General features: G+C 43.1%; 1 protein-coding gene across 1 annotated transcript in view; it reads left to right on the forward strand.

The window, feature by feature from the left end:
• PREX1 (phosphatidylinositol-3,4,5-trisphosphate dependent Rac exchange factor 1) overlaps window positions 1–14052 on the forward strand; it is a 220779-nt gene that overhangs the window by 152393 nt on the left and 54334 nt on the right. The window contains exons 12-15 of the mRNA XM_079978837.1: window positions 1109–1212; window positions 2155–2204; window positions 4956–5031; window positions 11061–11133. Of these exons, the coding sequence (XP_079834963.1) occupies window positions 1109–1212; window positions 2155–2204; window positions 4956–5031; window positions 11061–11133 (303 nt within the window). The remainder of the gene's footprint in view (window positions 1–1108; window positions 1213–2154; window positions 2205–4955; window positions 5032–11060; window positions 11134–14052) is intronic.

Here is a 14052-nt window from a genome sequence, read left to right on the forward strand (position 1 = left end):
TAGTGTACTGAGAAGTAGTGATGGATTTTTATTTTAAGAGCACCAACCGCATGTTGTTCAGGCCTCAGCAACCAATATTTCAATGTCTCAACTTTGGGATTTTTCTCTTTATCTAACGGGAGGAGTTTTCTAAACATCAACACATTACAAATCAGTATTCACTCTAAATACTTCAGTGCAGGAGCAAACTCATAGGTATGTGTGGTGTGTTCAGAATTAGGGCCCTCTGCAGCTGAAGGGCCCCAAAGTTGTTAGTACAGGTGCTGACCATTTTAGGCACATCCAATTGATGTGTGAACGCTGATGTGCGGGTCTTTTGGGCCCTGAAGAGGGCGAAATGGTCGTGGGGCGCACTTAGATTGGAACCCCCATGCAAAATGGATCGCTGTTAACTGAGCGGATTCTTTTGAAACTGTGACTACAGTGAATTGCCATTGTTGAATTCTGTTATTAGAGTTGGTTGCATTGTTTTCACTCAGAGTACATACGAAAAGAAAGAGTTACTGCAGCGAGCCTGTGTGCCATATAGGTACATTTCTTATTGTAATATCATTGGATTCAGCTTTCTGAGTGTATATTTTGTGCAAAAACAGGGCTTGCTTCAGAGTAATGTGTGAAATGGTACCCTGTTTGTTTGTTTGTTTGTAGGATGGCCAGATTGCAGGGTTTTTCTCTTTAAAGATGGGCTAGTTTTCTTCTTTTGCTTTTTATTACTATTGCAGAAAGCCATTCATACTCTTGTCATTTATGCAGCAGGGATTCCTCTTCCATCCCTCAGGTGCACGTGGTTGGAAAATACACTTCAAAGCACCAATATGTTTTCTACCTCAGGTCCCAAACCTTCACTTGCCTCAGTTTCAGAGCAAATGATCTCAACCCAATTCTTAACTGGGAAGTCATTTGATTAAGCTTGTCTGGTGTCTTTGATAATCTTTTTTGTATTACAGTGTCAGGGGTGTTTTTCCTAACTGTGTGAAAAAGCAAGAGAAGAGTAGTTGCTGCCTTCATTTGCTTCCAAGCCATTGTCCCAAGAACAGAATACATTACTTCATAGTTGGGGGATTTGTGGTCCTCCAGAGGTTGCTGGATTATTGTTCTGCTGCTTCAGTTTCAGATAAGCACCAGTTCAAGAACGAGCAGGTGATGTACAGGTTTCGCTATGATGATGGGACTTACAAGCCAAGGAGCGAATTGGAAGACATCATGTCCAAGGTATGTTTCTGGGTTGACGTTGTGGCATAGCCAGAGTTTGTTATAACAATGAGCTTATTCGTAATCTGCTTTGAAGCACTGGTCAAATTGCTATTCTGGGCCCAGTGCAACTGCATGAGAGATATGGGGATCTAGGGGATCCCGAGTCAACTCAACCCGGCCCTTGGAATGCCCTTTTCAGGACTTTCAGATGGTCCTCACAGGCAGGGATGCTTCCAGCAGACCCCCTGCCCTTGCATCTGGCAGAAGGCTGACTGAACTGGATAAACTGGGGAGAAAGAGCCTTCCGCCCAAACCATTGCTCTGGGTTGGATTGCTCTTTAAGAGACCAAAAGAGATTCACTCCTTTCCCCCTCTTTCTCCATGAATATTTGACTATCTCATTCAGCAGGAAGAAGCTGCAGCAAGTTTTATGTAGCCATACACGGAGATGTTCTGTACAGTCTATGTCAAAATAAGGTCAGATGTTTTAGAGTGGAAGACCAGAAATATAAAACCTCATGGTCAATAGCTGAATGAAAGCAGCTTACTTTAAAGTGTGCGTGCGCATGTATGTTTGTGTGTCTTTATATACAGAGTCAGCAAAACTTACATGTTTTTACATTTAGGATTGGTATGCAAAGGTCAGCAAACTGTTGCTGCTTTTTAATTGTTTGTTTGTTTGTGTACGATATTTTTATCCTGCCATTTTGACCGTAAGATCCTCAAGGCTAATTATACAAGTCAAAACAGTAATTTAATAAAACACCACAAAAATCCACAAGCTTCATCAACCACCGGGTAAGAATCAGTACAAGTGCAGCAAATAAACAGCAATAAGGTGCCGCTAAATGCCTGGAGAGAAAAATTAGCCAGACTCACTGCTGCAGGTCCTCCGCATGTGTTTTAGATAATATTATATCTGTTTTGAAATTTCAAGCCTGCGTTCATTTCTCTCTGCAGGGTGTGAGGCTCTACTGCCGCCTCCACAGTCTTTACACTCCGGTGATAAAGTAAGTATATTATCACAATGCTTTCGTGTTTTGCCTGTCTTGCTGCTGCCTACATCACATCAGTTGAAATCTCTTCCCTTCCCTTATGTAAATGTAGTAAAGCCCTTGTTTGCTTGGGAGATGCAGGCTGTTCTGCATGTTACTCTGAGAGGTGCGGATCAGGGTAGCTCACATCTTTGGAGGCAGATTGCCACATGGGACACCAAAGTCATATTCTGACCCCTGGGAATCTTATTCAAAAAAACCCCTTGGCTTTTACCACCACGATTGCAAATTCATAAGGGCATCAGAATTGCTTGGGGGGAAAAGACAAAACCGAGATTCCTAAGAATTAGCCACTTCCTAGACCCATCAAGCAAATCTCTTCATCCTAGATTTCACTAGTCATAATGAGCAAGGATGTAGTTCCACGTCCTCAAACTGCAACACCTGGAACTGATTCCACAGGTTGTAGCTAGATGATGCTCCAGGGACTTCCAATGGACCTGCACTAATTGTGGCATCACATTCATCATGGATGATAAATTTCTCAAATTATACCACACTGGTCTGAATCCAGCTGATTTACCAGTCTATTACGCCTTTGCTGTGCAGTTCACTGAGGAATATGTTGCCTTTGTCACCACCACTGCAGCATAGAATCATAGAGTCAGAAGAGACCATGAGGGTCATCTAGTCCAACCCCCTGCATTGCAGGAATCTTTTGCCCAACGTGGGGCTCGAACCCACTACACTGAGACGAAAGAGTCTCGTGTTCTACCAATTGAGCTATCTAATGGTAGGCTCATACCTGTGTTTGATCAAACCTCTGCTCTAGCTCAGCCTGGAATGCCTCAGAAAACCAAGGAGCCTTCTGGACTCCCCACAGCTGGGGGTTGTGGTAGCTTGCAAGTCTACATGACCCCTGGTTGCCAGCGATAGCTAGGTGCCCACAGCCCTGGGGGTTTCCCATGAGGAATGGACCATTCTGGGCAGTGTAGAGCTTTGAAGGATTCTCCTTCAAAGATAAGTTATGAGCACTTAGTGGCAAGGGCCATCTCTCTTAGTCCTGTGTCCTCTACATTAACAGGAACAGGTTTAAGCTTTAGGTTCCAGTTAGCAAGAGTAGCTGTGCCAATAGGTTTTGTATTTTGTATTGTTTTAATAAACTTGATTTGGTTCCGTGGCCCTCCAGATGTTGTTAGACACTCATCAGCACAGCTGATGGCCAGGGATGCTGGGAGTTGCAGTCCAACAACATCTGAAGACCATGAGTTTCCCACCCCTGTCCTAGGACATCACAGCCATTATGTAGGTCATTCTTTTGTTCCTACCCTCTGAGCACAGGGTGAGATACTTGTACAAGAAACTGATTCGTGCTTATGACATACACAATTATTTCCATGAATCTCCAAGCAACACCACAGTTTGATTGGCCTCTATCTTATTTCTCATTGAGCATCCTGACTGCCATATACCAATTGCTAGTCTTTTTAAGTACACAGATCTCAGACACATTACCAGCTTGTATTGCTGAAATTCAGCTTACTTCCACCAAACATGTTTGGTAAGACATGTTTTCCTCCTTTTATCATAACCATACTCAAAATTCAGTCAGAAACTAAAGCAACTGATATATAATATTTATGGAATAAGTGCCAGATCATTTCATTTGGTAGAACTCCAGGAATTGAGATACAATCTACTGGGTCAAAGTGAAACATTCATAGGAGGTAATCTTGGAAAATAATTCTTACTTTGGCACATTGTTTAAACATTCTTTCCTCATATGTGCAACATTATTTGTAAAACATTCTCTGCTTATTTGAAGTATTGAAATATAACGATTCCCTGTTTTAGCTTTCAGACGGGCACTATAGCTAGCCATGCTTGAAAAAGGAATACATGGGCTCATGGTCTGTTTGTTTCTTAAACCAAATGCTGCTGATCACATAAAACAAATTCTTAGGATGAGGAAAACAAGCCTTGCTGCAATGCTCACTAAAAGGAAGAGGTTGCAACCCTCCCTCCCTTTTTTTTTGTACTTGACCTCTTATTTCCCAGTTATGGAGCAGATGTGGTGTTGTGAGTGACAAATCATTGTCATGCAAATAGCACCTGGAGCACAAAGGCATTTCATGAATCGGAATTCTGTTTAATTGAAGACACTGTAACCCCAGGGGAAAGTGGTGCTGGAGTGTGTTTGTGTGGGCACACTCATGCTTCCACACATGTGTATTTCATCCATTAAGCAAATGATTCATACACACTTCAAAAAATGATAATCGCTTCAGCTGAGAAAATGTTACTGACCTTGGGGCATACCATTAGGGGCTTCTTTTGAATACATCAGCTCCAACAGCATTATGCGAACAACATGCAAGAACAAGTATTGCTTTCTGTACTAGGAAGGTGGGTAGAAATTAGTATCCAGGGAGAACTGTAAACAAAACCTTTTATTAGCTAATAATAAATAATAATAATAATAAATGTACATACATACCAATAAATGCTATACATACCAACAGATTTAAGACTGGTATGAATAGCTGGAGTTCAGTGGGAGCATCCTAGTAATGCCTGGGATTCCCTGCCCTGCGTGGAATGTCCATGGGTACTGCCAAGAATTTCAGTGTGGTGATCACATTAGTGGAACTATAAATTACATAGAGAAATCTCCTTTCTATAATTACTCTTTCTGCCTAAGTTACGGCATTGTTCGTGTTACTAACAACCATGTTGTTAATGAGCTTTCCATTTTTCTTTCTGTAGAGACCGAGACTACCACTTGAAGACCTACAAGTCAGTGATCCCAGCAAGCAAGCTGGTGGATTGGCTGATTGCTCAGGTAATGACAGCATATGTATGTTGATGGTTTGCTTCAGCTGTTGCACCTTTCACAGTTTTTTTACACTGAAGCATCAGCCTCGCTAATGTGGTCCAAAGGAAAGCAGAGAAAGATGCTTGGCACCAGCTCGGCTGCAGGAGTTGCCAAAAGGAGGCTTTACATGGTGCCATCCAACTGTCTTAAGGGCTCCACTCCGGATTTACCTAGGGTTTATAGCCTTTTCTTCTCCTGAAGATATCCCACAAGGCAGTAGAGGTTTAGGATCAGAGTTTTCCTTCTCCTAGGTGGGCTACCTTCCCAGGTTGATGTGCTTCATCTGCCCCTCACTTCCCTCTGCATCACATGCACATGTTGGACCCATTATTGGTCTTATCCATTCAATGCACCAGAGCCTGTCTTTGCATGCAGGGGAAGTCCTGCACTGAGGGTTTGAGACCCATTGGCCACCCTCACCTGGTTTAGCCGGCCAGTCGAAGCCATTCTCAGGGTTTGGTCACTTTCGCATGCTTACAGCTTATAGGAGCCACAGGTGAGAGTTGAGTGTAGGGTGGGGACCAAAGGTGGACAAACTACCCGAGAAGGAGCACGGTGTGTCTCCCACCAGAAGTACTCTGCCTCCCCTAACACCCCATAAACCATACACACCTGTAGTGGGCTAATGCCATAGCAAATCTGCTTCCAATAGAGCCATTTTTGGATACTGAAAACTATGGAAAATACTATTATTTTTGACCCAAACTGCAGTCCTTTGCAAACTTACCTTAGAGTAAGTATCAGTGAACACAGTGGGTCTTACTTCTGAGTAAGCCTTCATATGAATCCAGCACAAATAAATATCTTAAGTTTTCATTTTTCAAATAAGTTAGCCCTATACTCGTTTAGATTTAATTGCTTGGCAGAGTTTTGAAGAACTGTTCCTTCTGTTTGTAATTTGGGCTCAAACAGCCAAGGAGATCACTTACTAATGGAAGAGTCTGGTTTTCATTTCCACATCAATATCTAAAGATCCAGAGAAGCAATCATGTAAGAGACACTTTCTGCCTTATTGAGTATATAATTTTTCGTCCATATTCACCCCCTCAATGAACTTGTTGATTTTTGTGTACAAGATATAGCCAGAGCTGAGAGAACTTTTGAAAGCAGCTATGTAATGTGAGATGACAGGCACACCTTCTCTGTGCTTAACTTCTATAAGAGCACAGAATGGGCATCAAATATCATTAAACATGTTGGCAATTGAAGTTGTAATATATTACATAAACTTAGCATTATGTAATGTCCTCTTATTCAGAGGCTTAGTAGGGTTAGCTGACCCATTGGAGTGTCCTCATTACAGTTCATGTTGTCAGCCTAACACACGAAAGCACGTTCAGCCACTGCACACTGTTGATGTGGGAGGAAAAAAGAGAGAGAAATTTGGCATAGGGTTGTAGCAACATGCCAACATCTGACCAGGTATAGACTATCTGAGCTGCAAGACTTGGAATTTGAACAGTTGGACCATTAATGGCCAGAGCTCATTCTTGGCTCAACCAAGTTCCAATTTCTCAAGGCTGTAAAATTGGGTGAGTGTCCCAGAGTAGAAATAACTAGTTATAACGCTATTTTTTGGACCAATACAGACTGTTAGCTAGTCTTGGTCAATATTGTTGACACTTAGTGACAATAGTTCTCCAGGATTTCAGGGAATCATAGAATCGTAGGGTTGGAAGGGGGGGACCACAAGGGTCATCTAGTCCAACCTCCTACAGTGCAGGAATCTTTTCATCCAGGGTGGTACTTGAACCCACAACCCTGATATGAAGAATCTCATGTTCGCCTGACTGAGCTATTCAATACTGTGTCGATGGTGGACAGTGTATAGCCATTGGCCTGGCTCAAATCAAGTGCTGAAAAGAGCATTTAAAAAAAGGTAAAGGACCCCTGACGGTTAGGTCCAGTCGCAGATGACTCTGGGGTTGCAGCGCTCATCTCACTCTATAGGCCGAGGGAGCCGGCGTTTGTCCGCAGACAGCTTCCGGGTCATGTGGCCAGCATGACTAAGCCACTTCTGGCAAACCAGAGCAGCTCACGGAAACGCCGTTTACCTTCCCGCCAGAGCGGTACCTATTTATCTACTTGCACTGTGTGCTTTCGAACTGATAGGTTGGCAGGAGTAGGGACCGAACAAAAGGAGCTCACTCCGTCGCAGGGATTCAAACTGCTAACCTTCTGATCAGCAAGCCCTAGGCTCTGTGGTTTAGACCACAGCGCCACCCGCGTCCCTTAGAAAAGAGCATTGGTGTGCCCCAAATTACATAGATACTGGAGAGAAAAATAGTTCGCTAGTCAAAAGAGAAGTGTATGACCCCTATGCTGTGGCTAGAAATGTTTATGGACGTGCTGCATATGTAGCAATAAGTCCTGTAACTTCTAGAAGCAGGAAACATAACTTTCCTGGGGTTTCCTGCTGTCGTGCCTTCTGGATACTTTGGTGTTCCCACATGGCCTGTAGAGTCAGCTTTCCCCTTAAATATATGCCTCTCACTCCTATTGGAAACAAGATATGTATGTATGTTCCTGGCTTCCCCTTTTCATTTTCTCACGGATTAAGTTCTAAAATGCGCTTAATCTTTAATAATAAAAAAGTGAGTAACCTGGCAGGGCATGTATTGCTATTCCAGAACAAGATCACATACCTTTATATTACAACGGTGTTATATGGTCCTGCCTTCGACTTAGCAGGCAGATCAAGCTAATCAAGCTCATTTGGATTGTGGTGTCAGTCCTGTATGCCAAGCATTGGAGAGAAAGCAACATTTTGCCACAACTGAATAGAAGACTAAGATGCTTCTTAGATGCCTACCAGCAGAATATGCAGGCAGTAGCCCTGTCCTGTTGACATTCCAAGTAGCTAGCAATCAGTGGCATACAGACTCTGCAAATAATACAACAGCACATTTTTAATCAGGAAAAAAAACATTTAAAAATGTTGTTGTTGTTGAGGCTAAACATTTAGAGACAAGTATTAGGATGGTATCTACTGCACTCATTCCATTACTGTAAGGATTTACCCTTGCACAACAGAACTTCCCCTCCCTCTCCTCCCCATGCTCTTCCAATATCTACTTTGGAGGCTTGGGAGAACTCCCAGAAGAGATTTAGGGGTTGTATGGTGGTTGTGGTGAGTTCTGTTATACAAAGAAAAATCCTTGCACCAACAGAACAAGAGGCATAGGTGCAACATTGAATACAAGCCAATATTATTCCAAGTATTTATATGCCACTTAATATCCAGAAATTCTAAGTGGATTTCTAAGTTACATGCTCTTTTGCCATGTAGTCTGCAACTCCTTTGCCAATGTTCCAGCCATAGGCCCAGACTGGCTTCCAGCTGTGCTCAGATGTAAGCCATTCAAATTCTGTTATCTGAACCATTCTTAAACTTTGTTTTTGCTCTTCTTTTTCCATTTGGGAAGGCTTTGTATGGTATCTGGAGTATGCAGAGAGGATTTGCAATGTTTTATTTTTAGTCACCTCTTTGACCTGAAAGTTGCTGTTTTGCAAGAAATAATGTCCGAGTCCAAGCTGCATTATGATGACTGCAAGCCAAGTTTGCTGGAGAAGTCATCTGCTCTAAGACTTTACGTGCAGTTGCTTGTAAGCAGACTGGATTCCCAAAGGCTTGCTTAAGAATGGTGTCAAAAACCATTTCCTCTTCGATTTAAACACATTTGGGGGTAGATAAAATGACATTGTGGCCCCTTGCGGATTATGAACTATTTCCCCGTTTAACTCACAGAAAGCCCTGGGGCAGGAAATTGTTTGGGGGCGGGAATGTAAGTTAAGCCTAGAAATTATATTAATGTCTAAAAGTTTCATGTAGTTTGATACTACCCTCTGGTTTGCCTGTGCTACAGGAAAATTGAGAAAGAGATCTGGTCAACACTTGCAGCATTTTGTGATGTTTGTCCTTTAGGAATCAGCAGTAGCTTCTGTGTTTGTTGAGTTTGTTGAAGCTGAAAGCAGTACTGGACTAGTCTTAGTGTATAAAGACAAATACAGCCTAGTCTCAGTTTTCACATATTACATGCATGGCAGCTGCTACATTTATCTAAGTTTCCTTGCACTTGTTGCAGCTATTGGTTCTAACAGCTACTACAGGCACACATTACTACAGGCACACATTATAGCTACTACAGGCACACATTGCAAACCTCTCCCCAGCAAGGAGAGAGTTGCTGTTGTCCATTCACCTTTCAAATAGTACTTCTATTTCAGCAGCTAGAAACGAAAAAGGGAATTGATGCTACCAAGTTGTTTTGTTTCTTTTTGCATTGTGGCCCAACCGCTTTCCCCTTCTCTCACTTGCAGGGAAAAGGAAGTGCTTAAACGGAAAAAGGGGAAGCAAAGCAGTCCCAAAACTTAATTTATGTTTCTCTCCTCTCATGAGGTGAGAAGTTTCTATAGCAGCAGTTTGTACCAGTAACTAAAACAGGCAGGTTTGGTGCACAGTTGTCTCAACAAGAGACATTATTAGATCCTTAGACCGATCAGATTGAGGTTCTCTTGTGTGAACTAGTTGCTGTTCTGAGCACAGCCAGCCCAAGTAGGACAAACAGCTGGTGTTTAATTCTTTATTGACAAAGCGAACATTCACATTAGCCTATAGGAAGCCTTCCAGCAGGGCCTGAACACAGCATTGGGATCTGTGAGCACCATGATGGTGATCCCCTGAAATAAAATGATTAGTCAGATTTTAGACCTAAGCAGAGGGACATGGGTGACGCTGTGGGTTAAACCACAGAGCCTAGGACTTGCTGATCAGAAGGTCCGCGGTTCGAATCCCCGCAACAGTGAGCTCCCGTTGCTCGGTTTCTGCTCCTGCCAACCTAGCAGTTCGAAAGCACGTCAAAGTGCAAGTAGATAAATTGGTACCGCTCTAGCAGGAAGGTAAACGGCATTTCCATGTGCTGCTCTGGTTTGCCAGAAGCGGCTTGGTCATGCTGGCCACATGACCCGGAAGCTGTTCTCCGGCTCCCTTGGCCAATAAAGCAAGATGAGTGCCGCAACCCCAGAGTCGGTCACGACTGGACCTAATGGTCAGGGGTCCCTTTACCTTTTAGACCTAAGCAAGAAATATTTATGGATAGGTTGTCGCAATCCTGTTGACTTTTCCAATACAAAATATGTTAGGATAGGAGTTAAGTTTCCTTAGCTGTGTGACATAGCTTTTGCTATCACTGCGGAAGGGGAAAGTATGTCCAGGTTTAAATGGGGATGGAACACGAAGAAGAATCTCTTTCAGTGGGGAATGGGAGTTCACTTAATGGTTGTAAAACTACCCGGTACACATGGGAAAAGGCTCATATCAACAGCTTCCCCCATGGAGCTATGCTGGTGTGGTTCTACTTCAGTTGACTACCCACACAAATCAGGCACCAAAACAAACATTTTTGTCTGCTTTTCCAGGTCAGCCAGAAACACCCATTGCATCATTCCTGGAAATATTGTAAACTAACATTCATTCAAATAATGTAACTGGCAGGGGTATGGGTGATTTCTTTTTAAAGCAGACGTGGTTTTCTCTGTGGGGGGCAACAGTGTCATATAGAAATTGTATTAAAATTGACCTTTGGGAAGTCTGAATGAGGAGTCTTCACCCTCGTTCCATCGTGGGTTTGGCTGCCTCTTACTCTAAAGAGGTGTTTTATTGTCTGTAGCCAATGGGCAGTAAATTCAGACTATTGCAATTGCCAGTTAAAGAAGGTCTCTGCATTGAGGTAATGTGCTGTGTTTGTACTGTTAAAACAGCTGCTTTCCGGAGCTCTGGTCTTTGTGCTTCCAATTCCTGTGGGAGGCAAAAGGCACTATATATAGGAATGAATGGGTTTCAGGCAAAGGGAGTCCCGTTTTAATTGCTTACTTTTGTTTCTTTGCAAAGAGTGCCACATTAATTTGAGAGCTGGGACCCGGTCACAGACTGGGGGGGAAGTTCTGTGAATTAGGAAGTGGTCTGAGGTGTAACATTTGTCCTCTCTTGTTACCAGGGAGACTGTCAGACGAGGGAGGAAGCTGTCGCGCTGGGCGTTGGATTCTGCAACAATGGCTTCATGCACCATGGTAATTCAGCAATATCCCCTTCTCCTAGCCAATTAACAGGGACCTCACATTGTCTCATTAACCAGGAAATGTGGCAGAACCTTCTGCTGCATAATGTTGCCACCAGTGCAGAGTACGAAACAGCCACCGAACTGGGCCTGTAAGATGGAAGGAGAGCCAAAAGCCAAACCATTTTGCCATCTATATTAAAATTGCAAGGTGTACACAAACCTGTAGGGTATCTTCTGCTTCATGCAGAAAATTATGCAGCTGGAAGAGACCAAGGGCTCTACCACCGGCTCCCTGCTGATCACTGTGCATAAGCAAAGGGCAGTTGTGCCACAGGAAAGTGTGCCCTGAAAATAGCCTGCAAATAACTATAGATGACTGATGACAGTGATAGACCTGCCAGGAGTTGGGCCAGGGCTCTTCTTGTAGGCCAGAGCGAAACACTCTGAGGGGCTGCATGGCAAAGAGGGAGGGGCAAAGTGGGGAAGTGGGTGTGGCTAAAGTGTAAATATGGCTACATTTAATTAAAAAAATCAAGGACACATTTTGGGTGGATTGGGGATCGTGACATCACAGCAGGGGGCCCACAGAAGCAGTGAAATCCCAAAAAAATAGAAATATAACAATTTAATAAAAATATTATTATTATTTAAAATATAAATTCTTACTTTTCAAAATCACATTTTTTTGGGGGGGGGAGGGAGTTCCTCATCAAAAGCCCTCTTGGGGGACGCGAGTGAATTTATGTGGTCTCTTTGCCTTGCTTATCCCCACCTTGCTGTGATACCCCCTACCTACCATTAGGGGGTAAAAGCAGGAAGTAAAAACAGAGCACCCCCACTTCCAATTCATTTGGTTGAAGTCTCTGAGGGTTGGGGTGTGTGTGTTAAATCAAGGTAGAAAGGAATTAGTAATTAATAAGAGAACTTGTTTTTATTGTTCAGTTTGTTTCAATAATAATTTATTGAAAATTTACCTCAGACTTCGCTTATTCTATCTTTGCCTCTTCTGTAAAGTCTGAGGTAGATTTTGAGCAGATCCTCCGCCTGTGCAGGGGCATAACAGTGCTCCTCCAGTCCACTCCAAGCAACAGATAAAACATTTCTCTTCAAGCATGTAAGGGAGCAAATTAGACCGAATAGGCCTGCCCCCCCCCCTCTCTCACACACACACACACAAATACAATTTGCAAGCAATGCCCTATGTCCTGATTGCTTCCCATTCAGTAGTGAAGATCTGCCCCCAAATGAAAACTCCCCACATCCAGCCATTTCCCTACACCTTTCCTTTGTTCATGGTGCAGCTCTCAGACCCTGAGCCCATTGTCAGGCAGCTTTTGATTAATGTCATTCATTTCCCTCTTCTTTTTCTGTTCCCACCCCTGCTATTGTATTTTAGACACTGAAGTGGCCCCAGACATCCATTTGAGAGCTATAAAAAGAAAGCTATTTCTAAAAAGGCAAACCCTATGATTTGAACCTCCATGTGTGAAAACTTAAATCATTTTTACTCTTCCAAATGTTCTCTTTGAATCAAGGGTGTGTTTGTGTCTTTGTGACTACATGGCTTATAGTATGTATGTTTTAGTAAGAAGATAAGCAGGTAATAGCTGAGATTTAGTTTTTCTACATCAGTAGTGGGTGGAGTTCATTATATAAGATGTTATTGTATACTATTAGACCACTGGCTCATTTTGTCCCTGCTAACCTGCAGTTACCCTCCATGGTCTTAGGTAGGGGCCCTTTCCATCAGTCCTGCCTAAGATCATTTACATTGAGATGCTGGCAGGACTGGCTCCAGGTTGGGCCCTCAACAAAGGCTGGCAGCTGCGTTCTTGCGCCAGGCCTGGATTCTAGGTATTGAACTTAGAACTGTCTCCACCCCCAAACATGCACTCTCCTTCTACTCTGTTCTTTGTTCAGTTAGACCAAATGTCACAGCAATGGAGAGGTGACCACAGGGTGTGTTCATATATAGTGCTTTTGTTCAGGACGAACTCAGAAAATAAAGGGAAGAAAACAGAGAGCAGCTTGTAGTATATGGGTGTTTCCTCCTGATCTGGAGGGTAGGACTCAAGGCAGTGGCTTCAAGTTACAAGAAAGGAGATTCCGACTAAACATTTGGGGGAAAAACTTTCGGACAGTAAGAGCTGTTTGGCACAGACTCCCGCAAGAGATTGTGGACTCTCCTACCTTGGAGGTTTTTAAGCAGAGGTTGGGTGACCATCTGTCATGGATACTTTAGCTGAGATTCCTTGGGTCCCTTCCAACTCGTAAGATTCTATCAGGTTGCATGCAACAGCCATGTTGGTATAGTTTGGAGCAGCCCAGACCCCATGTCTGGATTCTGTTTAGAGTTAGCCCATCAACTGCATTGAGTGGCTTAGAACCAGTCCAAGGCTAAATACCTGGAGCATGACTCATCCGTCCTCCTGTGTGTATGCGCATAGGCAAGGCTGCATTCTGCATCATTGGCAGGAGTGTCAGGTATTCACTGAGAAGAGGTTTTCTGCTCAGTGTAAGGGATCAGCAGAGAACCTGAAGGTTACATGCTGTACGGGTTCAGTATAGTATGGTGAGCTAGCAAGGTAAAGTGCTAGTGGATCTCTCTGTATACTTGTATCCTTACAAGGTTTACTTCTAAGACCAGAAGAACTTTATTATAAATGATTAGTTCATGATGTCCTGTGCATGAGACAATAAACACGTTATACTTTGAACTGAACTGACATACCCTCCAACATTTCTCTAATGAAAATAGGGATGTCCTTTTCAACAACAACAACAACAACAACATTATTATTCATACCCTGCCCATCTGACTGGGTTGCTCCAGCCACTCTGGGCAGCTTCCAACATATATAAAAACACAATAAAGCATTGAACATTAAAAAAACTTCCCTATACAGTGGTATCTCGGGTTACAAACACT

Source organism: Podarcis cretensis, assembly GCF_951804945.1.
Source record: "Podarcis cretensis genome assembly, chromosome: 6".
NCBI classification, from domain to species: Eukaryota; Metazoa; Chordata; class Lepidosauria; order Squamata; family Lacertidae; genus Podarcis; species Podarcis cretensis.